Source organism: Macaca thibetana, chromosome 18 (genome assembly GCF_024542745.1).
Source record: "Macaca thibetana thibetana isolate TM-01 chromosome 18, ASM2454274v1, whole genome shotgun sequence".
NCBI lineage: Eukaryota > Metazoa > Chordata > Mammalia > Primates > Cercopithecidae > Macaca > Macaca thibetana.
In genome coordinates, this window is record NC_065595.1 from 56,153,648 (window position 1) to 56,179,239 (window position 25,592).

Consider the following 25,592-nt stretch of genomic DNA (forward strand, 5'->3'; position numbering starts at 1 on the left):
TTCCACATGGCTGGGGAAGCTTCAGAATGATGGTGGAAGGTAAGGAGGAGCAAGTCATGTCTTACATGGATGGCAGGAGGCAAAGAGAGAGAGAGCTTGTGCAGAGGAGCTCATCTTTTTAAAGCAGATGTCATGAGATCATCAGATCTCATTAGACTTATTCACATCATGAGAACAGCACAGGAAAGACTTCTCTCCATGATTGGATTACTCCCACCATGTTCCTCCCACAACACATGGGAATTCAAGATGAGAGTTGGGTGGGGACACAGCCAAACCGTATCAGCCTCTCTTTAATAGTCTTGATTAAAAGGGCTTAATCATGACTTTTTGAACATTAAAGTCCATGATTATGTCGTATGATGAACTCCCCTAAGAAGATTACTGATAATAGACAGTTGATGGGGTTTCATTATATGTATTTACTTTTATTTACAGAATTTGAGGGCCAAGCATGATGACTCATGCCTATAATCCCGGTACTTTGGGAGTCTGAGTCGAGAGGACTGCTTGAGCCCAGGAGTTCAAGACCAGCCTGGGAAACAAAAGGAGACCCCCATCTCTACAAAAATTTTAAAAATTAGCCAGGCTAATGGTAGTGCATACCTGTGGTCCCAGCTACTCAGGAGGCTGAGGTAGGAAGATTACTCACTGAACTCCAGACTAGGCAATAGACAGAGACCCACTCTCTCAAATAATAATAATAATAATAATAATAATACCATAAGTATTTTAAAATAATAGTTAGAAACATTAGGTGTGACAGAGAAGGAAGGTGGTGGGGGGCGCTGCCACACAAGTTAGAAAAATAGAAAAAGATTTGACACTTAGCCATAAGATTCAATACAGGTCAGTAAATTCAAACAGAGATCTAGAATACTCTGCAGCTACACCAGTTCTATTTTCACACAAAGTAAGAGATAATGAAATCTGACCCAAAATGATTCCTCATTATTCTTTTTCCTGAATGCTATCTACCTGGCAGCCAACTTCCATCAAGAAAATTCCCCATAACCTAAGGCCACAAGGCAAGATCCCCATGGCTCTCTGGTTGCTTTCTTTTCCCACATGAAATGACAAAAAGTAGTGATTACCACACACAGTACAGAGAACCAATCCCTGATCACTTTCTGGGCTGAGTCACTCAGTACCCCTTCATAATCTTATCCACAATGGTTGCAGTCATCATGTTTACTTTTGCACCTTATCTGACACTACAGACAAAGTCAGCAATGTATTTATCAGCCTTTCTTTCCTTCCCTCTTCACAGCAAATGCTCTCTAGAGCCTCTGGATTTAGATGCTGAAATTATAAAATTACATAAAACAACTGCTGTGCTGCTTTTGTAACAGCAAAAGCAACCTTGAAAGTTGACCAGGCGCAGCATGGTGGCTCACGCCTGTCATCCCAGCACTTTGGGAGGCCGAGGCAGGTGAATCACAAAGTCAGGAGTTCCAGACCAGCCTGGCCAACATGGTAATTTTGTAAAAATACAAAAATTAGCTGGGTGTAGTGGCGGGCGCCTGTAGTCCCAGTTACTTGGGAGGCTGAAGCAGGAGAATTGCTTGAACCCAGGAGGCAGAGGTTGCAGTGGACTGAGACTGCGCCATTGCACTCCAGCCTGGGCGAGAGAGCAAGGCTCTGTCTCAAAAAAAAAAAGTAAGTTGACTAAGCATAAACACTGGCTATTTTTGAAAAAAACTTTGTAATTGTGGAAGAAGGTTAAAAAAAAAAAATCCTAGTGCCTCTTGTTAGTAAATTATTAATGAGTGAGGCAAAGAAGAGTGACGGTTGAGGAGAGCGGCAAATGAGTTCCCCTCATTCAGGTTTCCTTAGAAAGATTAGAAATAATTTTCCCGCTATCAGAAAAAATTGTAAAAACCCAATTTTAAGTCATGGCTGTCTATATATGTGTGTATTTTATAACATAATTTTTTTTGAGACAGAGTCTTGCTCTGTCACCAGGCTGGAATTCAGTGGTGTGATCTTGGCTCACTGCAACCTCCACCTCTGGGTTTCAAGAAATTCTCATGCCTCAGCCTCCCAAGTAGCTGGGATTACAGGCATGCATCACCACGCCCAGCTAATTTTTGTACTTTCTTAGTAGAGACAGGATTTCGCCATGTTGGCCAGGCTGGTCTCAAACTCCTGGGCTCAAGTGATCTGCCTGCCTTAACCTCCCTATTACGTTTTGGTTTGTTTGATTGGTTTTTTTTTGAGACAGAATCTTACTCTGTTGCCCAGACTGGAGTGCAGTGGAGCAATCTGGGCCCACTGCAACCTCCACCTCCCGGGTTCAAGGGATTCTCCCACCTCAGTCTCCCAAGTAGGTGGGATTACGGGTGCCTGCCCCCTCACCTGGCTAATTTTTTTGTATTTTTAGTAGAGACGGGTTTCACCATGTTGGCCAGGCTGGTCTTAAACTCCTGACCTCAAGTGATCCGCCCACCTCAGCCTCCCAAAGTGCTGGGATTACAGGTGTGAGCCACTGTGCCCAGCCCTTAAAACACACATTTTTAAAAACTGCAAGTACTATACTGTACATAAGCCTTCCACCTGTATAAATGCAGTACATGTATATATGTACATATATTCATGTGTATACTGCATTTATATATATAAAACAGGATGTCCATAAGGATTTTGAAAAAACTGTTAAAACCTATAATGACTAGCAGTTGTGGCTCATACCTGTAGTTCCCAGCACTTTGGGGAGGCAGAGGTATGTGGATAGCTTGAGCCAGGAGTCCAAGACCAACCTGGGCAACATAGCAAAACCCCGTCTCTACAAAAAAAATACAAACAGTAGCCCCCTAGTAACATATGCAACTATAAATGCATGTACTTGTCTCTTGTTTTCAAAATATTGAAATAAAACAAGTAACTTCCCAACATGATTTTTAAAAATAAATTCTTCATTGGAATGTGAATTTAATCATTTTTTTCTCTTACATGTGAAATTGTAAAACTAAACGCTTATATAAGCTGTTTTAGATGATTTCAACAAGGCAACTTCTCAGAAATTCATGTTTCAAATATCAGATATATAATTTCAGTATGTTTTTCAATATGTTTTGGGGACTGATTTATAATTTAATTAAAAAGGTATTTTATGGGATGCATGCTGCAAATTATTTTGGAACATATGACACAAGACGTTTCACATCTATGTTTTATAAAACCATTGCCCAAGATGGTGACAATCAAATATATCTTTGAGTTTTAACTTTTCACATATAATTCAAATACAATGAAATTCACTCTTTTCAAGTGTACAATTCAGCAGTTTTTAGTATATTCATGTATAAGTTTTTATGTGGTCATGTTTTCTTAACTATATGCTGAAAAGTGGAATTGCTGGGTCAAATGGCAATTGTATGTTTAACTTTTTGAGGAATGCCAAACTGTTTTCTGAAGCAGCTGCACTGTTTTATTCTCACATAAAAGGCAGTGTTACAAGGGTTCCAATTTCTTCACATCCCTGCTAACATTGGTTATTTTGTTTGTTGTTATGATTATAATATCCATGCTAGTGGGTGTGAAGTGGTATCTCACCATGGTTTTGATTTGGATTTCCCTAATAAATAACTTTTCATGAGTTTGTTGGCTATGAAATAGGAGCACCAAGAAACCCCCATAAATTAAAGCAAGAAAGTTTGACAGATGTATTTATAAACGAGTTATTACCACATAGATCTATACCAATGGCTCACCCTGTTATCCCATCTATTGCCAGATTCTAATTTTGCCTCCTAAACATTTTTTAAATCTATCAACATATTTTCAACTCCATTGCCATTATCCTAGTCTAAACTAGGCTAATGTTGCTATAACATTCACATACAAGTTTTTATGTGGACATGCTTTCAATTCTCTTGACTATATAATGAAGAGTGGAATTGCTGTATTTCTGCAATAGCCTTTTATCCACTTTTGTTACTTTTCAATCCATTCTCTACCTAGCAGCCAGAGGTAACTTTCTAAAATACAAATCTGATTGTGTCACTCTTCTGTGAGGTCGCAGTGAGCACACATTGTGCCACTGCACTCCAGCCTGGGTGACAGAGTGAGACTGTCTCAAAAAAATAAAAAGAAATTGAGTAGCTGTGACAAACCATACAGCTCACAAAGCCAAAAATATTTATATCTGGATGTTTACAGAAAACATTTGTCAATCCCTGGTTTATGCTTCTTGACTACATCCAGAGTTCCGTCTTGTTTCTCCCTAAGTAGTCTCTCAGTACCAACCCATGGCCTACTTAGATATGCGTGCTAAGTCTTACATCCTCAATAACTTCCCAGTCCTACGGGATGATTTGTTCTGTCCTGCTGTCTGCCTAGCAGGACAATAGGAAAGACAAATGCAAAGATGACATTTGCAAACAAGGGTCATCAATGACAGCCACCTAATTCTTCATAAGCTCTGCACAACTTGGTACAGAAGAGAGATAACTTGCCCAAGCTTGCAAGGCTAGTAAAAAGCAGACACAGGATTCAAACCCAAGTCAGATTTCAGAGACCTGGCTCTTAACTATTATACTATATTGTCTTCCTACAGGAGGCTATGAACTTGGTAACCCCAATGTCAACTTAGAATTCTAGGTAGTGGCTGGGCGTGATGGCTCATGCCTGTAATCCCAGCACTTTGGGAGGCCGAGGAGGGTAGATCACCTGAGGTCAGGAGTTTGAGACCAGCCTGGCCAGCATGATGAATCCCCGTCTCTACTAAAAATGCAAAAATTAGCCGGGCATGGTGGCATGCCACTGTAATCCCAGCTACTTGGGAGGTTGAGGTGGGAGAATTTTTGAATCCAGTAGGCAGAGGCTACAGTGAGCCAAGATGGTGCCACTGCACTCCAGCCTGGGCGACAGGGTGAGACCCCATCTTAAAAAAGAACTCTAGGTACTGTTAAAATCCTCAGAAATAGTTTATCTCAAATACAAGGTATGACTTTATCAAATCCTTATCATATACTAAGCACCACGTCATATACTTAATCCCCATAACTAACCTAGACAGGGAGGAATTATAACCCACATTTTTACAAATTAGAAAATTAAGGGCAGGCTGGGCACGGTGGCTCACGCCTGTAATCCCAGCACTTTGGGAGGCCAAGGTGGGTAGATCACCTGAGGTCAAGAGTTCGAGACCAGCCCAACAAGATGAAACCCCATCTCTACTAAAACCACAAAAATTAGCTGGGTATGGTGGCAGGCACCTGTAGTCCCAGCTACTCAAGAATTGCTTGAACCTGGGAGGCAGAGGTTGCAGTGAACCGAAATTGTGCTACTGCACTCCAGCCTGGGCAACAGAGAGACAGACTCCATCTCAAAAAAAAAAAGGAAATTAAGGGCAAAAAGAAAGCTGAAGTTCCCTGATAAATCCACAGACAAGTATACCAGTGGGATGGTGATAAGGTGTTGAAATTTACAGACTAGGTCCTAAGACATGCAAAACTGTAATCTTCTCTGTCTGTATTTGAACCAAACTTGGTAACAAACACTCATCTTTCTATTGCTGGGAGAAAAAAATGTTAGTTTCAGATTACTCAGTCACTTCAGGTACAAAATGTAACCAAATATATTCAATTTTATTAGTCATCAGGGAAATACAAATTAAAACCACAAAGTGATGCCATTACACACCACACAGCATGATGAAAATGAAAATGGTAATGCCAAATGTACATGTGTGGCAACTAGAACTCTCATTCATTTACTGGCAGACGTGTAAACTGGTATAATGATTTTGGAAAACTGCTTGGCAGAATGAGGGATGTCCTGGAGCCGGCTTGTACTAGCTCACAGAAGCAACTGTTAAATTTTTAGCTATTTTGTAAGCCAACTGAATTCACTTTGGCAGCTTGAAACTGGAGAGAATGGGGGTATTTACACATGGAAACTTGTCAAACATTACAAATCAGCACCTAGCCCAGCACACACCTGGGCAGAATATACCAAAGCTCCACATACACATATCCTAATGCCCAGCAAATTCATTCCTGGGTATAAACCCTATAGAAATGTGTACATATGTTCACCAACAGCCATGTACAGAAATGTTGATAGCAGCACTAATTGTAATAGCTTCAAACTGGAAACCCAAATATCCATAAATAGAATTGGTAAATAAATTGTCACATTCATTTGATGGAATACCATGCAGTGATAAGAATGAAAGAATTAGGCCAGGCACAGGCTGGTGTCACACTTGTAATCCCAGTGCTCTGGCAGCCTGAGGCAGAAGGATTGCCTGATGATTGGGGCTAAAGTAAGAAGGATTGGGGCTAAAGTAAACTATGATCGTGCCACTGCACTCCAGCGTGGGTGACAGAGTGACTCTCCAACTCTTAAAAAAACAAAAAACGAATGAAAGAACTTTTGCTACACACGTCCACCCAGATGAGTTTCACAAACAAAATGTTAGAAAAGGAGTCAAAACAAGGGTACTATATAATTCCACTTACTTAACGGGCAAAACAGACCAAACTCATCTCTGGTATCAGAAATTAGGGAAGTGGTTACTTGGCAGGGAGGAGAGCAGATAATGACCAGTAGAGACACAAGGGGATTGTGAGGTGTTGGTGTTGTCCTTTGTCAATCTACGTGCTGACTATGTAGTCGTGTTTAGTTTGTGAATATTTATCAGTAAAAAATTCAATCTGGCCAGGCATGGTGGCTCACGCCTGTAATCTCAGCACTTTGGAAGGCCAAGAGAGGCAAATTACTTGAGCTCAGGAGATAAGAGACCAGCCTGGGCAACACAGTGAAACCCCATCTCTACAAAACATAGAAAAATTCACCTGGTGTGGTAGCGTGCACCTGTAGTCCCAGTTACTCGGGATGTTGAGATGGATCACTTCAGCAAGGGACGTCAAGGCTGCAGTGGGCCATGATCAGGCCACCGCATTCTAGCCTGGGCAACAGAGCAAGACCCTGTCTCAAAAAAAAAGTTCAATTTAAAAAAACTAGTCACTTCCATAACTGGACATCCATAAGCAAAAAACAAAACAAAACAAAAAAACTTGGACTTTAATCTCACACCTTATGTAAAAACTAAAATGGAAAATAGATCTAAATGAAAAACATAAAATGATATAACTTTAAAAACAGAAGAAAATCTAGATCTAAGGTTAGGAAAAGTCCTTAGACGTTGGATCAAAAAGAAAGATCCAAAAAAGAGGAAAAAAAAGATAATTAGATCACATCAAAATTAACAACTTTACTCTGCAAAATACACTAAGAGAATGAAAAGACAAGCCACAGACTGGAAGAAAATATTTGGAAATCATTTATCTGACAAAGGAATTGTAATCAAACTATATTTCCTGGTTTTGAAATTTTACTATAGTTATGTTACTGTTAGGGGAGGCTCAGTGATGGGTACACAGGACCTACTATTTTTATAACTTCTTGTGAGGCTACAATTATTTCAAGGCAAAAGGTTATTTTATTTTATTTTATTTTATTTTATTTTTGAGATGGAGTTTCGCTCTTGTTGCCAGGCTAGAAATGGCATGATCTTGGCTCACTGCAACCTCCGCCTCCCGGGTTCAAGTGATTCTCCTGCCTTAGCCCCCCTGGAGTAACTGGGATTACAGGTGCCCAACACCACATCCAGCTAATTTTTTTTGTATTTTTAGTAGAGACAGGTTTGACCGTGTTGGTCAGGCTTGTCTCGACCTCCTGACCTCAAGTGATCAGCCTGCCTCAGCCACCCAAAGTGCTGGGATTACAGGCGTGAGACACTGCCTGGCCAAAAAGGTTATTTTTTTAGAAAGGATCTTGGGAGTTATCAAGCAAACTGTCTATTTTTTCCCATCTTTGGCTAGTATTAAGTATATTCCAACACAGTATTAATGGAGCAATCACTGATAACACTTTCCTGGAGGACAATCTGACTCAAATAATCAAAAGCTATTAAAATGTACAAACCTTGACCAAGAAATTCCATATCTAGGAGCTTTTCCTAAAGAAATAATAAAATATATATACAAAAATCTGCAAATGATGTAGGTTTTCAGTTGTTTATAGCAGTGAAAAGTTAAAGAAAACATAAAAATTGGAAATAAGTGGAGGACTAGTTAGTATAATAGGAAATACTGAGAAGACAGAATACAATGCAGCCATAAGAAATGTAAGCCATAGAAGAATATTTATTGACATGGAAAATGTTAACAATATACTTCTATATGAAATATGTAGGCTACAAAACAGTATATACAGTTTAATACCATTTTTATAGAAAGAAAAATAGCCATATAAAATCATGCATAAGAAAAAAATAATGTAAGGATGTACATATCAAATATTAATAATAACGCCTATCTCTGGATAGTGGAATCAGAGGTGATTATGTAATTTTCCCAAAAAATGTTCCTGTCCTCCAAACAGTATATGCTTCATGCTATTATTTCTTGGTTGTAATTAGTTTGATATAATTCTCTTCAGAAAGGCTCTGTTTCATCATATATACCTCAAAGCATACTTTTGATGCAGCTTCCGCAATTCCCATCTAAAAAGTAGTTAATACTTGCTTTTATATTCTGGCATACGCAGACTATTTGTAATTAATACACTATAAAATATGTCAAAGCAGGCCAGGCATGGTGGCTCACACCTATAATTCCAATACCTTGGCAGGAAGATCACTTGAGGCCAGGAGTTCAAGACAGCCTGGGCAACATAGTAAGACCCTATCTTTACAAAAAATTTTTAAAATTAGCCAGGTGTGGTAGCACATGCCTGTAATCCCAGCTACTTGAAAGGCTGGAAGGTCAAGGCTGCAGTGAGCCATGATCATGCCACTGCACTCCAGCCTCAGATCTAGACAGAGCAAGATCTCATCTCTAAAAAAAAAAATTTTAAATAAAGCAAAATACGCCATAGCATAGATCTGATTGTAGAAAATTATTATACGAAGAACTGAAAAATCTCCTAATCAAGACAAAAATTTTAAATAGAGGAAAAAAAATACTATCTATCATTAGTTCAAGTTTCCATTAAGAGTAGAGTGTGAAATAGCTCTGAGTTCAGAACTGGAGAATTTTGCATCTCTCCCTCTTACCAGTCAATTGACTTTAGGTAAAGAATACTAGAGTTTTTTAGTTAGTAAAATATAGTTATCAATTCTGTATAAAGGAGCAAAAATAACTTTCTCATTGTTTTCTATCTCCCTTCATAGGTCTGACATGTTGAAATTGTGAAATTATTTAATGTTAATAGTTTTTAACTTCTTTAATTACGTAAAACAATTAACTTTTTAAAGTATTTTAACAGTTAAAACACAAAACATACTTTTCATGGAACCTGAGGTTTAAGTGTTCCAAACACAAAAAGGTCATTCTCTGATGACTCTTGATAACATACAACATAAAATATAGTTACAACAAATATAATTTAGAATTTATATTTCAGAATCCATCCTGGTGTAAAGTTATTTACTATAACCTTACTAAAAATACCAACAGTAAGGATGTTGAATCTTTTAAAGGTAAAACATCAGAGAAAAGAGAAAAAGACCTGTTTGTCCAATTCTCTGTGCTTTCCATGCTCTAGCACCATCCCAAAGTTGCCTCCTAACTTCTGTTCCCTCCCTGGGAAGGGAAGTCCAGGCAAATCTGTGATCAGTTAATAACTTTTAACAACTGTTTGCCATTCCATCTGAAAGCGAGCAGTTAATCACTTATTGTCATATCTCAAAGGTAAATCTCATTGTCTAAATGCCTAGAGGTAACTGGAAGATGAAAGAAACATAAAGGTTTGATGAATAGAGGGAAAAAAATGGGTGGGAGGGTTGTTTCTGTTTTTCCAATGAAAAGGTTTGCTCCTTCTCTCTGCAAAATCTTGGAACTGAGAAAGCTGTCTGGAGTGCAGATGGGAAGCATGCATCAAACTGATGTAACTACACAACACACTCCGCCCTACACCAGGGTCATTCTGCCCCCTCTATCCCACTCTACAAACGTCCCATTCACCACAGCCTAGCTTCTACCATAGTTCTAATTCCTCAGTGAAGATCACAAGAAAGGTACTTCCAGGTTGTTATAAGAAAAGAGAATGTTACACCAACACATCTCTGGAGTGGAAGGAGACTACTGACACTCCATATTTATTGCTTATATTACAAGAATTAAACAAAAAAAGCAGAGACTAGAAAATCACTTTCTGAAATTTCACAATCACCAATTTGCAACAGAAACTGAGGCATAATATTTATGCTAACAAATATGTTGGATGAATTATCACCTCAGCACATAACTGCAGATGGATACTCCTGGATTTTCACTTAATCCATTACTCAATGATGAACACTATAAAATGAAAGGTGACATACTTATGAACTAAAATCACAAGAAGAAACTCTCCAAGATCAATCATAAATGAGCTCCTATTCCAGTACGCCATAAAGAGCAGTAAAAGGCAATATTCATTTAACAGTACAAGAATCTCGATGACAAGAAATCAGGTATTTATATTCCTCTAGAGACACTTCTTCTCCACCTAACAAAGGCACTTGACATGCACTGAAATGGACAGTTAATTCAGGTACTGCCCTGGGCAACTGTTACCTTCCTAAAATTAGATGAAGTGGTGATTAAGTTCAAATTAGTTCTCCCAAATAAGCCTGAAACACACATGAATAGATCATAAGTTCTCTATTTTTGGCAGACGATATAACCAAAGAAGAAAAGCTAATGTTGGTATCCATGCTGAATTGGCTGACTTGAGCAGTCAAGGATACCCTCTCTGCACAATATACTCCTTGATGACTACGGAATGTATATATAATTATAGGCAAATTAACCTTTCCTATAGTTTCAGGTATTAATGTTCATTCTTCTTCTTGTCTTTTCTTACTTTTTTGTTCTTTCCCAAAGACTTAGATGACTCCTCCTGAAAAAGACACAAATCAGTGCAGCATCTCTCCATTTACATAAAGACTAAAACTTAAATCTAATCACTTAGAAAATATTTATACATATATATTCTACATATATTCATACATATATGTATGTATGTATATATGTTATAGTGAGGGTATAATCACTTTCATATGTGTCATTTCTGTGTTTTACAGGGTACTTTCACTTATAGGCTAATTTTAAACAATCAAGAATAATCAGGGGAACCTTATTTATCTAGTAGATTTATGTTTGAATAATTTCAATATTATTTCATCTATTGTCCCACTTTCCCAAGCAAGGCAGTAAAATTTAAATAAGGCAGATATGAACATACCTAAAATATGAAACAAAATAAACTCAAAGTATAAAGGAAGAGGGTCAGGCACGGTGGCTCATGCCTGTAATCCTAGCACTTTGGAAGGCTGAGATGGGAGGATCACGAGGTCAGGAGATCGAGACCATCCTGGCTAACATGGTGAAACTCCATCTCTACTGCAAACACAAAAAAATTAGCCAGGCGTGGTGGCGGGAGCCTGTAGTCCCAGCTACTCGGGAGGCTGAGGCAGGAGAATGGCGTCAACCCAGGAGGTGGAGCTTGCAGTGAGCCGAGATCATGCCACTATACTCCAGCCTGGGCGACACAGTGAGACTCCATCTCCAAAAAAAAAAAAAAAAAAAAGGAAAAAGGAAGAAAGCATCTAAAGGTATGCCGGTGGAGGGGGAGATGTTTTACACTAACGGAGAATTTCAGAATTTTATAGATGTTTAAAGAACATCTAGTCTGATATGATATCAGCTACAACCACTCTGGGGCTCAATTTTAGGGGTGGAACCTAGTTGGTCTTAAAAGGTTTTTCTAATTATAAAATTTTATGAACCTATGAAATCAAGGTGCGAAGGGATGAAGTGATCTGTCCAAAGTCACATGACTGGCCAGACACACTGTTCAGAGTCTAGGTCTCCAAGTTCTTAGTCCAAAGGTTTTATCAATTCACCACCCACATTCTGATTCACTCTTTTCTGTCTTTTTAAAAAATTCCCAGGCAGTGATAAGAAATTATCTAGATATAGTATGAGGAGCCACTTACAGGTGAATTTGTGTAGTTCTTTTCCACTAGTATGTTTCTGGCACAGTTGTTGATATGTTTAAAGCGATCTGGTCCTAGCAGAATCCCTCCATACCAGCGTGATACTACCACCATGACATTCTTCACATTCAAAATCTGTTATTTTTTGGAAGCATAATTAGATACACAGACAGACATGTACAAATATGAGTTTTTAAAAAGGAGAAAGAAATAACCCATATATAAAATTGCACATAAAATTTCCCAGTGACTTTAATGGTAGAGTCAGATGAGTAGGCACTGAGTGAGATTACTAACAATTCAGGCAGTGAAATGAAAGAACAGAAGGGAATCTGGAAAACCACCACTTGCATGTTTCACAAACGTCCTCAAATTCCCAAATTTGGGGAAACTGGACAGAGTGAAGGGGAGACCATGCAGGTATGATTCTAGTTCCTGGTGACTTCAACTAGAACAGCTAAATTTAGGCAGCATTTTACCACTAGGCCAAATAACAACAACAACAACCACCCTGCTTCTGAACAAAGCTACAGGGGCTGCACGAGGCATCAATCCCTGGTGCTACTAGTAAGGTTTTCATCAGTTGAGATCTAGATCAGTTTCACTCTGTCACCAGGCTAGAGTGCAGTGGGGCAATCTTGGCTCACTGCAATCTCTGCCTCCTGGGCTCAAGTGATCCTCCCACCTCAGCCTCCCAAGTAGCTGGGACCTACAGGTGCATGCACCACCATGCCAGCTAATTTTTGTGTTTTTTTGGTAGAGACAGGGTTTCACCATGTTGCCCAGGCTGGTTTCGAACTCCTGGGCTCAAGTGATCTCCCCGCCTCGGCTTCCCAAAGTGCTAGGATTACAGGCGTAAGCCACCATGCCTGGCTGTCTTCATCAGTTTGACATCTGTCAAATGCTGCCCTTAATGTGAAGCCGGCCAATTTACAGGCCTGCCTCACAAACACAGTTCCTATTCAAGGGAAAGGCCTTGTTAGAAAATAAACCTTCACATACAAGAGCAGAAAAAACCAAGTAACTACCTTAGGAAAAAAACAATCCAATCTTAAAATTAATAAACAATAAATGATCACCAGACAGATGAAGAAAATCCAGCAGCATGAAAGAGAAAGGACAAGATAAACAAACTAAAATGGACCAGGAAAAATTTTTTTAGGAGTGAGAACATCTTAAAAAAGAAACTCTAATTAATATTATCGGAGAAATTTTAGAAGATATTGGAGCCATAAAACAGAACAGGATATTCTTAAAAAGGAAAAACAAAAAGCAAGAAAGAACTCTTAAAAATTAAATATATGGTTGCTAAAAAAAATTTTAAATTCAACAGAAATTTTGGACAACAGTCAAGAAAATGTCTCAGAATATAAAGACAATGAGATGGACAACTTAATTAAAAAAAAAAATATTCTTGATCTATCCAGAGGTTCCAATATCCAACTAACAGGAATTCCATAAAGAAAGAATAGAAAAAATAAAGAGAAGGAAATTGTCAAAAAAACAAAGAGTTTTCCCAAAGTTGAAGACAATCTTCTATTGTCTATGTCTTGAAAGCATAGCACTTCTTATTAATTATTTGCTTTCTGTCCCACATCCACTGGTTAAAATTTTCATTCGATCAATATTTTAACATCAACTACTAATTAAATCAAATATATCTTATATTACATAGTTCAACGGACTTAGCTATTACTAAATGGAGCTCTGTTTCATTGAGAAATTTTATGGCTTGTACAGAACAGGACTGACAGTTTAACTTACACCTACCTCCATGAGATGGAGAAGACGCCCACCAGCCGCTGTTTCCCCGTCATCCTCACAGTCCTGTAAGAAGGTCTGTTTATCCTCACAGTATATTCTGCAAATACACGTAACAGCGTTACACTTTGAACCTAAAATATTATCATAAAAGTTATTCCTCAATATTTGTGATCATGGTGATTACTTCCAAAATTGGCATATTCATTTTTTTAAATCCTTCTTGAAATATGTATTATATTAGATATATTTTCACTGATGGCTTACTATCCAGTATGTTTGCCTTTTTATATACTTGGGAAAGCCAGGAATCAAAGGCATCTCCTTTATATCAGAAATGTTGCTATTATGTGAATTTATACATGTGACATTCCCCTTACTTCATTTAACCTTGAAGCTACCGAGAGCAATCATTGAAAAACATTTATTGAGAATATACTGTATAGAAGCAACAGGTACTATGACATATTATAAAAGACGTAAGTGGCATGCATCTTTCTTCAAAGAGCCTTAAGATGTAGTGAAACAAAAAGCATATAAAAAAAGATGAAGGCAACAAAACCAACATAAGGTAATATTTTATACTTTCCTCTCATCTTACTGCAGCCATCAAGTATTTCTCTATTTTCTTCTAAGAATGCAAAGATTTAAATTTTCCTCTGGATGGTTACTAATATTAGAGACAAATCATGGTATTTTTATCCATTTAAACTATCTAGAAAGTTATATTTGAAATAATAATGTAGGCCTACAATACAGTAAAATAAGCTTGGCAAATAAGTGCCAGAGATTAAAAAAAAAAAAAAAAAAAAAAAAAAAATAGTGTCAGTTACAGCATGCCATCTGGTGGATTTCTTAGGGCCCTACAATGGTATCATGTGGAACTGGGCAAATGTTGTAAAGACATCTTCCCAGCTCTGGCCATAAAAAGCTATAAACTTTTAATGTAAATACTAAAAGCTATAAAAGCCCATCTACACACCTAAGTCAATTATGTTACCTTACAGCCATCACATTCATTCATTCACTCATCCTTCTTTCCCTCCATCCATCCGATGACTCAATATTTACTGACCACCTACTATGAACATTAAAGTTAAAATACTATGAGTGCCTTTTTTCTTTTTTCACATAGCTTAGATACAAGATTGTTGAAGCTGTAGCCACAGCCATGGAGGAGTCAAATAAAGAAACCAAATGAAATTGGATTATCAAATTTAGCTTTATCACTTAACTATGAGATCTTGAAAAGCTAACCTTTCTACAGTGGTAGAATTGCTAACTCATCAGAGTTAATTTACATAAAGTTTTGGCACAGAGTGGGCACTCAAAAAACATGTAGAATAAATGAATATTACAATTTTTACAGCCCATTCTAATGACTGAGAGTAGTCTAATTCCTCATTTTCCTATTGAAGGTCATAACTGATTAAGAAAACATTAAAATTCTGTCCAGTGATACTCTATTAAGAGGGGAATTACATAACAAATAATTGTTTGTAAGTAAGTTTTGGCACTTAAAGAGATGTGAAATTAGTAATATTAAGAACTCACCTACTCAAAATGATGAGTTTTTGAGTTTCAATTTCAGATAGCCTAGATTCTACAAATAGTCTCAATCACATTTTAAATTTATACCAAGTCCCTATGTCCTGATTTATTTTAGGCCTAAACTATGTTCTTTTAAAGTCTTACACATTTTTCAAATGCCCTTCATCTCTTCACTTACAAGTCAGCAAAGATGCATATAAAAACCTGAATTCTCAAAGCCGAAACTCATGTCGTAAAAGAAATACTCTTACTTCACTGCTTATGGGAGCATAAATTGGTTTTAAAAACCTTTGGGCTCACACCTGTAAATCCTAACACTTTGGGAGGCCGAGGTGGGCAGAACACTTGAACTCAGGAGTTTGAGGCCAGCCTGGGCAACATGGCAGAACTCTGTCTCTACAAAAAATATAAAAATTATGCCGGGCATGGTGGCTCGCGCCTATAGTCCCAGCTAACTTTGGAGGCTGAGGTGGGAGGATTGCTTGAGCCAAGATCGCACCTCTGTGCTCCAGCCTGTGCTGCAGAGGGAGACCCTATCTCAAAAACCAAACCAAAACACAACGAAACCTTTGCAAGAAATTTGGCTATATATCAAGAGTTTCAAAATTGCTCACACTTTTTGAAAATTCTAACAATTCTTTCTTCCTTTTATTATATTCCCATTTCATTTCAAAAAAGAATCTCAAGCAACGAGAACCTATCCTGAGAAAATAACCTAAAAAGTATACAGAGATGTTCCCTGGACCACTCTTTATAATCGTGAAAAATATGAAAAACTAAAAGGAAATGAATGGTTAAATAAACTGTAGTATGGCACCTCAAATATTAAACAGCCACTAAACAGTATTTATCAAGCAGTTATAACAACACGAAAAAGTGCCTCTGTTTAATTAAGAAAAAAACAGGATACAAGGGTAAAGCATTGGGAAAAAATAAACTTTGCATAGAAAAAACAAAACAAAAACCAAAATATTGTCAGTTACATTTGATGGCAGAAAATGCCAGATTTTTCCCTTCAGTTCTTTTCTTTTCTGCAGTTTCCAAGTATTCTACATGTCTATTACTATTACGATGGAAAAAATACATAATAGTTATTATTTTCTAAAATCATGCATCATTTCCCTCTATTTTTTACAAATTGCATATACTAAAACTTGTGATGATTACTCACCTGTAGGCATAGATGTTGTGGGTGGCACTAGCTATTTTCTTATTCTCATACAATTTGGAAAGAACCATTTTCACCTTAAAAACAGCAATAACATAAATAAGTATGCTTTTCATATTTGCTCTGTAAATAAATGCTAGAAAAATACCTTAAAGTATGCTGTATTTAAAAAGCCACTCAAAGAGTCTACTATACTCTGAAAAAGTCATTTCCAAAGTTTCCTTCTCATTTTAGGGGCAGAAACTGGTACTCATAATTGATATAAAAATGACAGACCTGGTATTTTTGAGCACTAATTATCAACAAACATTTCGGTACTACTATGTCAAAGGGATAATTTGTTCCCCATGTAGGGAATTTTAAATGTATTATGTAAAACTTCTAAAAACTAGCTCTGAAATCTACCAAATGTATACATCCAATGTAGCAGGTGTACAATAATGGTATGTTCCAAATGTTATAAAACCACAGCTTTCTCTGGGAGTCAAGTAAGGTTCATAGAGGAGGTCACATGAGCCAGGTCTTACAAGTGGCAGTTCTTCTGTATCAGAAGGAAAGATGGGAAAGGAAGAAGACATTCCACACAGAGAACAGGGTTATATGCAAATACAGGGACTGGGTGACCAAATTTAGCAACTAAAAATACAGGACATCCAGTTAAATCTGAATTTTAGATAAACGACAAGTAATTTTTTTACTATAAGTACGTCCCATGCAATAATGTTTACCTGAAATTCAAATTTAACTAGGTATTCTGTATTTTATCTGGCAACCCTAGCAGGAACAAAAAAGAGAAAAGTTCAGGAAGCTTTACACAGCTTAACTTAGAGAATGAATGAGATGACAGAAGATGTGTCATGAATGATAAGCTAGGGCCATATTACAAAGGATCTGTGTAATAAGTTTAGATGTTCCCTTGTAGACAATGGAAATCAGCACACATTACATGTGCAAACGTGGATAAGAGAAAGAACAGTGATACATGGTCAGATTTTTCAGGAATGTTGTAACGTCAAGAAGTATGAAAGAAACACTGGTGGCAGGGAAGACTGAGGTAGAGTTGGGGACACCAATTTGGATCACAAATTGTGCAATCTTCTGTTTATCATTTTATAATCTTTCAGGTTCTCAAATTCTGATCAATAAAACAGACAATGACCTCTAAAATTGGTTTCAGCTCTCACAAATTATAATGCTGTAAATCTAAGTGACTATGATCAGAAACAGAAAGAGGATCCAGAATGAACAAATTCAGAATTAGAATGTCTCAGGAGGACCCTGGGAAGAAGATTTGACCAAGGGCCAGGGACAAAATAGGATTCCTGAGAGAAAAGACCAGAAGTCCGCACCAAAAGTTACGATCTTGACCACAGGTCAATGCAGAAAAGAACTTCCTCTTTCAGAGAGTGAAAGAGCCTGGTACGAAGAGCTGTATCCCTGAAGACCAGGGCTTTAAAGAGCTTCAAGAGTAGAGTAGCTGCAAAGACCAAAGGAAGAGACTCATGCCTAAAACTCGCGGTAAATGAGACTTTTTAAAAAATGTAACTTTACAGGTAGTATTGAAATTGTCTCGTACATCAATAAGGTAAGCTGAGGTACATTATAGAAGCAAGGAAGAAGGAAAGGATTCTGCTGAAAGGAGAATAAGAAAGACAAAGACCTAGGAATAGTTTATGGCTGAAACTGCTCCCATTTATATCCGTGGGTGGAAATAAGGTCACTTAAGATCAAGAAGCACAAAGGAAAGTAAGTCCGGTAGGGAGGACTGGGTTTAGCCAGTCTATCCACTGTCCCCGGGAATGGACTTAGTTTCACAGAACTCCCATTCGACAGGACAAATAATTCTTTTCGACAAGATATTAAGCATCACAATTTTCTATAACACAATGAGTGTTTCTTATTTAAAGATTCATTAGAGGGTTAACCCTAATCAGAGTTTAGATACAATTTTGAAAGCAGTGACAGGCCTGGCTAGGTGGCTTATGCCTGTGATCCCAATACTTTAGATTGGGAGGCTGAGGCAGGAGGGCTGACTGAGTCCAGATTGAGACCAGCCTGGGCAACAAGGAGAGATACCATCTCAAAAAAAAAAGAAAGAAAGCAGAGACAAACAGAAACAAAACAAACCTTCCGTGATTCACAGTAATTTGGGAGTAGAAAAATGAACAAATAATTTTTATCTTATATGAAAATAAAACATAAAAGTGAAAATAAGGGCATTATTGCAAAATCATTTACCTGATACTTTAGGAAATTATCAAAATGAGCTTGACAAAGGAACGTTACCTGTTTGGGACAAACTACTGGAGCCAAGTGTGCCTGAAAAGTACTTCTTCGGTCTGTAATAGGAATGCCATGATCAATCGGAGGCAATTCTTCTACTTCTACTTCTAGAAATGTAGAAGAAACTTTTATTTTTTAAAAAGCCTTACATTCAAATACTGAAAAAAATGAAATGGGGGTGGAGGGAGCTGGGAAAGAAATGTAAATTACATGGCAAATCAACTAAAATAACTATTAATCATTATCTACCAACATTAAATGTAAATTATAATTTTAAGTAAAAAGTTTCTAAGTATATTGTACATAAGATTAAAATATTTGATTTATAAATGATTTCCACCTGCCAAGGTTACCCAGGGAAAGCAGTGGGTTAGGACTAAAATCCTGTACTACTGCAGTCAGTAGTATAAGTTGGCACAATATCTAATATAATACATAATTTTTAAGAGTGGAAAGGGGTCCTGAAAACAAAGATTTATAGCTGCTAATATACAACTTATTTATCAGTTTCACTGTAGTTAGACCTCTGAATCGGGAAAATATGAATTTATATTCTTTATATTGTGTAGCTATAATATAATGCCTTCTGCTAATATAACTGTTTATACTTCATATGATGGAATTAAATACATCAATAATACATCTAATTGGTCAATTCCATAAAGAGTATCATGATTTCCAGTTATTACACCTCTTAACAAGTTTAAGAATCATGGCTGGGCGTGGTGGCTCACGCCTGTAATCCCAACACTTTGGGAGGCCGAGGGGTGGATCATCTGAGTTCAGGAGTTCGAGACCAGCCTGGCCAACATGGTGAAACTCCTGTCTCTACTAAAATATAAAAATTAGCCGGGCATGGTGACATGAGCCTGTAATCCCAGTTACTCGGGAGGCTGAGGCAGGAAAATTGCTTGAACCTGGGAGGCAGAGGTTGCAGTGAGCCAAGTTCGTGCCACTACACTCCAGCCTGGGCAGCAGAGAAAGACTCAGTCTCCAAAAAAAAATTAACCCTCAATTCTGTTGAGAGACTTAATCATCCTGGCTACTACTACCTGCCTCACTTAGGATGAAAAGTTATTCAAGACAAGAAAGTAGGTTTATGTAAGATGTTTTACACCTTCCCTCTGACACTGTCCTTTTCCTGAATTGATTTTTACCACTGTACTACCATAGTAATAAGTCAAATACAGTATTAGGGTCAATATGAACTACTGACCAATTGATAGTATTTATTTATGAGTATGATTTTTAACCTTTTTCTTTTCACGGTAGATCCTGTTTTCAAAAGAGATCATGTCAAATCCACACAGAAATAAATGATTAAAATGGGAGCTACTTAGGTTGAAGCATAAATGAGAGCCCTGAATGCTCCCCACTCTTTCATTTCCTCTTTGTTCCTTTCTACTAGTCCTGGACACCATTCAAAAGCCCTAAAACTCAGAACACCTTTTAAAAGCTACCGTGTAATGACATAGGAAACCCCTCACCTTCAAACAGAATGAATATTCCCCTGGTCTCTTATGTTTTCCTAAGAGGCTTAGGGAAACTAACCATAACATTCAAAATTGTAAAATAGTAAAATGAAACATAGTATCACAGCAACTTATTTTTATGTTGACTACTACTCGATTATGAAACAAATTTGTTTAAACGAAACCAAGGCCAGGCGTGGTGGCTCACGCCTATAATCCCAGCACTTTGGGAGCATGAGGTGGGCAGGTCATTTGAGGTCAGGAGTTCTAGACCAGCCTGGCCAACACGGTGAAACCCAATCTCTACTAAAAATACAAAAATTAGCCAGGCATGGTGGCATATGCCAGTAATCCCAACTACTTAGGAGGTTGAGGCAGGAGAATCACTTGAACCTGGAAGGCAAGGCTGCAGTGAGCTGAGATCGTGCCACTGCACTCCAGCTTGGGCGACAGAGCAAGACTCTATCTCAAAGAAAAAAAAAAAAACTGAACTCAAGCTGGGCACAATGGTGCATTCTTAGAGTCTCAGCTACTTGGAGGCTGAGGTGAAAGGATCACTGGAGCCCAGGAGTTCAAGGACAACTTGGGCAACACAGCGAGACCTCGTCTCTCACAAAAAAAAAAACTCTTAAAGGCATTTTACCAGCTTTAATTTCAGGGGCTGCACTTTCAGTTAATATATTTGTACCTGTGAGCAGAGACTAAAATTTAATCCTGAGACATCAGGAAACAGCTAAGGATTTTAATACAGAAATATAAAAACATGATGTGAACAAAAACATTAATAGCTTTACTTAGTTTCAATTTCTTCGATCAGTAAATCAAAACTCTAGAAAGCAGGGGGAAAAGAGTAAATTTCCATTTATTTCTTACCATTCTGGTAAGACTTGGCAAACACCAAAATTGCCAACAGGCAGGAAAAAAATTAATCTTATCTGCAAATTAGTAACTCCTTCCTAAAATTTGAGAAAATTAGTACATTTATCTATCACCTCAAAGAACAATACATAATACTACCAACCCACTCTCCACAAAAGAAATCAGTAAGTAACATTATACCTGTCCGAGTTTCACTGATATCAAAATCCAGTGCTTTAACCGAACTTTCTGGCTGGCATGCTAAAATGAGATCATCTTCACATTCAACATCTTCTTCTTCAGTTTTCTTCTTTACATCTGGGCCTATGTGAATATGAGACACAATTACTCTACAATGCAGATAAGAAACGATGCTGTTTTAAAAAATCACTGGGTCTTGGGTTTTTGTTTTGTTTTTTTTTTTTTGAGATGGAGTCTCGCTCTGTCGCCCAGGCTAGAGTACAGTGGGGTGATCTCAGCTCACTGCAAGCTCCGCCTCCCGGGTTCACGCCATTCTCCTGCCTCAGTCTTCCGAGTAGCTGGAACTACAGGTGCCCACCACCACGCCCAGCTAATTTTTTGTATTTTTAGTAGAGACGGGGTTTCACCGTGTTAGCCTCGATCTCCTGACCTCATGATCCACCTGCCTCGGCCTCCCAAAGAGCTGGGATTACAGGCGTGAGCCACCATGCCGCGCCCAGGTCTTGGGTTCTAAACACCATTCTTCAATGGTAGGAACCAGCACTCAGCCCATAGGAGAACTGGTTGATTCCTGAGTTGGAGCAAGGAAATTATAAGATGAACCTGGAACGTTGTGTGGATCCACAAACTGGGAAATGCTCAAAAGGAGATGGGGCTTATAAAAAGAACACAGGAGCTAACCTGAAGGGGCCCTTAAAGGTCAAAGCTAGAACAATTTGAGCAACAACAACAAAAAAAATGATCTTATGGCATTTTAACCCATGGACTGAAATAATATACATGAGTCTATACTGATATAAATAATGAACAGATAAACAAATAAATACATAAATGGGGAGGACAGACATCCCTTCCTCATAATAGAATTCCAATTACTAAATGAAGAAGAAATGAAGAAAATAGAAAATCATCATCAGGCAAACACCACAGTAATAAATATTGTTGACAAGTTCCATGGATAGATGCTAAAATTAGTGGCTGAAAGTTTAAGGAGAAACAGGATATTAGCATAGCTTCAAAGTATCTCCCTCAAGCTACAAAGAGAAAGATAGTAACCGCAGTGGTTAATCTTACATGTCAACTTGGCTAGGCCACAGTACCCATATATTTGTTTACTTTTGTTTGACACAGTCTCATTCTGTCACCCAGGCTGGAGTATGGTGGTGCCATCTCAGCTCACTGCAACCTCCACCTCCCCGGGTTCAAGTGATTCTCCTGCCTCAACCTCCCAAGTAGCTGCAATTACAGGCACACACCACCATGCCCGGCTAATTTTTGTATTTTTAGTAGAGATGGGGTTTCACTATGTTTGGCCACGCTGGTCCTGAATTCCTGACCTTAAGTGATCCACCCACCTCGGCCTCCTAAAGTGCTGGGATTACAGGTGCAAGCCACTGTGCCCAGCCTCAGTACCCATATATTTGGTTAAACACTATTCTAGATTTTTCTCTGAAGGTATTTTTTGGATGAGATTAATAATTAACTCAGTTACTTTGAGTAAAGCAGACTTTCTTCCATATGGGCCTCATCCAATCAGCTGACGGCCTTAACATGAAAAGACTGACCTCCCCAGAGGTCTTTTCTTGGTAGAAATTTTTCTACCCAGGAAGAGGAAATTTTTCCTCTTTCCCGAGAAGAGAAAATTTTTCCAGCAGACCATCTTTGTTTTCAAACCATAACATTCACTCTTCCCTGGATCCCCAGCCTGCCAGCCTATCCTGCAAATTTTGGACTTTCCACCTTCCACAACTGTATAAGCCAATTTCTTAAAATATATTTCTGTGTGTGTGTGTGTGTGTGTGTGTGTGTACATACACACATATATATATACACGCATACATTCTATTGGTTCTGTTTCTCTGGAGAACCCTGACTACAGGATTTACAGTGGAGACATCTGGCAAACACCACCTTAACTGAGATATCAAGGTAAATATCACCAATAATAAGGCCTATGATACAGCACACACAGTGGCTCACACCTGTAATCCCAGCACTTTGGGAGATTGAGGCGGGAGCATCACTTGAGCATAGGAGTTTGAGACCAGCCTAGGCAACCTCGTCTGTACAAAAAATTTTAAAAGTAGCTGGGAGTACACCACCACTCCCTGCTACTTTTAAAATTTTTTGTACTCCCAGCTCTTTTTAAATTCTTTGTAGAGACAGGGTCTTCCTATGCTGGAGCTACACCCTATATCCCAGCTATATCCTCCAAGCCTGGGAGGATAGCTTGAGCCCGGGAGGTGGAGGCTACAGTGAGCCATGTGTTCATGCCACCACACTCCAGCCTGGGTGACAGAGCAATATTCAGTCTCAAAAATTAAAATTAAAATTAAAAATAACGGGCCGGGCGCGGTGGCTCAAGCCTGTAATCCCAGCACTTTGGGAGGCCGAGACGGGCGGATCACGAGGTCAGGAGATCGAGACCAGCCTGGCTAATACGGTGAAACCCCGTCTCTACTAAAAAATACAAAAAACTAGCCGGGTGAGGTGGCGGGCGCCTGTAGTCCCAGCTACTCGGGAGGCTGAGGCAGGAGAATGGCGTGAACCCGGGAGGCGGGGCTTGCAGTGAGCTGAGATGCGGCCACTGCACTCCAGCCTGGGCGACAGAGGGAGACTCCGTCTCAAAAAAAAAAAAAAAAAAAAAAAAAAAAAAATTAAAAATAAGGCATATAGGCCAGGCATGGTGGCTCACGCCTATAATCTCAGCACTTTGGGAGGCCGAGGCAGGCGGATCACTTGAGGTCAGGAGTTCAAGATCAGCCTGGCCAACATGGTGGAACTCCATCTCTACTAAAAACACACAAAAAATTAGCCAGGCATGGTGACAGGCGCATGTGATCCCAGTTCCTCGGGAGGCTGAGGCAGGAGAATCACTTAAACCCAGGTGGCAGAGGCTGCAGTGAGCCAAGACTGTGCCACTGCACTCCAGCCTGGGTGACAGAGCGAAATTGTTTCAAAAAAATTTTAAAAAAAGCATATGATATAAATTCTTTGATACGCTGCACTATGAAAGACGCAACAGCATTTTTTTAGTATTCTTGCCAAAAATGGCTAATCTCACTCCAAGCGTGAGAAAACACTGGACAAACCCAAATTCAGGGGCATTCTACAAAAAAACTATCAGTAGTCTTCGTTAAGTGTCAAGGTTATAAAAGTCAAGGAAACATTGAGTAACTGTTTACAGACTAAAGGAGAGTAAAGAGACACAACAATGGAATACAATGTAGAATCCTAGACAAGATCCTACAATAGCAGAAAGGATATTGGTAAGTTTGTAAAATCTGAATAAGCTCCTTAGTTTAGTTAATAATACCACACCAGTGTCAGTTTTCTGCTCTTGATAACTGTATGATGGTTATATAGGATGTTAACAGGAAATCAGGGTAAAGGATATAAAAGAGCCCTTCATACCATTTTTGTAACTTTTCTGTAAGTTTAAAATTAGTTCAAAAGTTTTAGAAATTGTAAACAGCTGTGTATAATCAGTTCAAAATCAGAATTTCTATGCTGAAAAAATATATAAATAATAAAGAATAAATCTGTACTGAAGATTAACAGTGAAATCAAAATGAATTACTTAACAAGTAAATGACTAGCAGAAGAGACTTCTCATGAGCTATTCTGATCACTAGCTCTTTTTCTTCTTAGTTCTTCAGAATTGTTAAGCCTTCCACTTTATTACGAAGTCTACAAAAACAATTTTAAAGAAAATAATCCAAACAAAAAAATTTCTAAAAATTCAAAATCATGAATTATACAACACAAATCAGTAACTCCAAAAGTTAAGGAGTGGTTAAACTATATTATGGATACAGGTAAGGAAAAATATTATTTTATTTTATTTTTTTATTTATTTTTTTTTTTTGGAGACTGAGTCACACTCTGTCACCCAGGCTGGAGTACAGTGGGGCCATCTCAGCTCACTGTAACCTCCACCTCCCAGGTTCAAGCAATTCTCCTGCCTCAGTCTCCCGAGTAGCTGGGATTACAGGCACCTGTCACCAAGCCCAGCTAGTTTCTATATTTTTAGTAGAGATGTGGTTTTACCATGTTGGCCAGATTGGTCTCAAACTCCTGACCTCAAGTGATCTGCCTGCCTCAGCCTCCCAAAGTGGTAGGATTACAGACATGAGCCACTGTACCCAGAAAAAAATGTCATTTTTAAGATCAATTATTAAAATTTCCTAAGAGTTAAGTGATACAAAATTTTCAGAGTCCTAATTTTTTACTATAATACATTCCATTTCTGTAATCCATCTCTAGAAAGGCAGATTGACAAATAACTTGTTTTTGGAATTCT

At 38.3% G+C, this 25,592-nt stretch overlaps 1 protein-coding gene across 3 annotated transcripts in view; it reads right to left on the reverse strand.

Annotated features, from left to right (window-relative positions):
* Positions 1-8,138: 8,138 nt before the first annotated feature.
* IMPACT (impact RWD domain protein) overlaps positions 8,139-25,592 on the reverse strand; it is a 31,205-nt gene continuing 13,751 nt past the window's right edge. For 2 of the 3 annotated variants that reach the window (XM_050767174.1, XM_050767176.1), the window contains exons 6-11: positions 21,290-21,412; positions 18,762-18,865; positions 16,479-16,552; positions 13,766-13,856; positions 11,996-12,130; positions 8,139-10,896 (exon numbers count right to left, since the gene is read on the reverse strand). In XM_050767174.1, the coding sequence (XP_050623131.1) occupies positions 10,828-10,896; positions 11,996-12,130; positions 13,766-13,856; positions 16,479-16,552; positions 18,762-18,865; positions 21,290-21,412 (596 nt within the window). In that variant the 3' untranslated portion in view covers positions 8,139-10,827. Of the gene's footprint in view, positions 10,897-11,995; positions 12,131-13,023; positions 13,046-13,765; positions 13,857-16,478; positions 16,553-18,761; positions 18,866-21,289; positions 21,413-25,592 lie in introns of those variants that run through there. The other variant, XM_050767177.1, reaches the window with a different exon arrangement.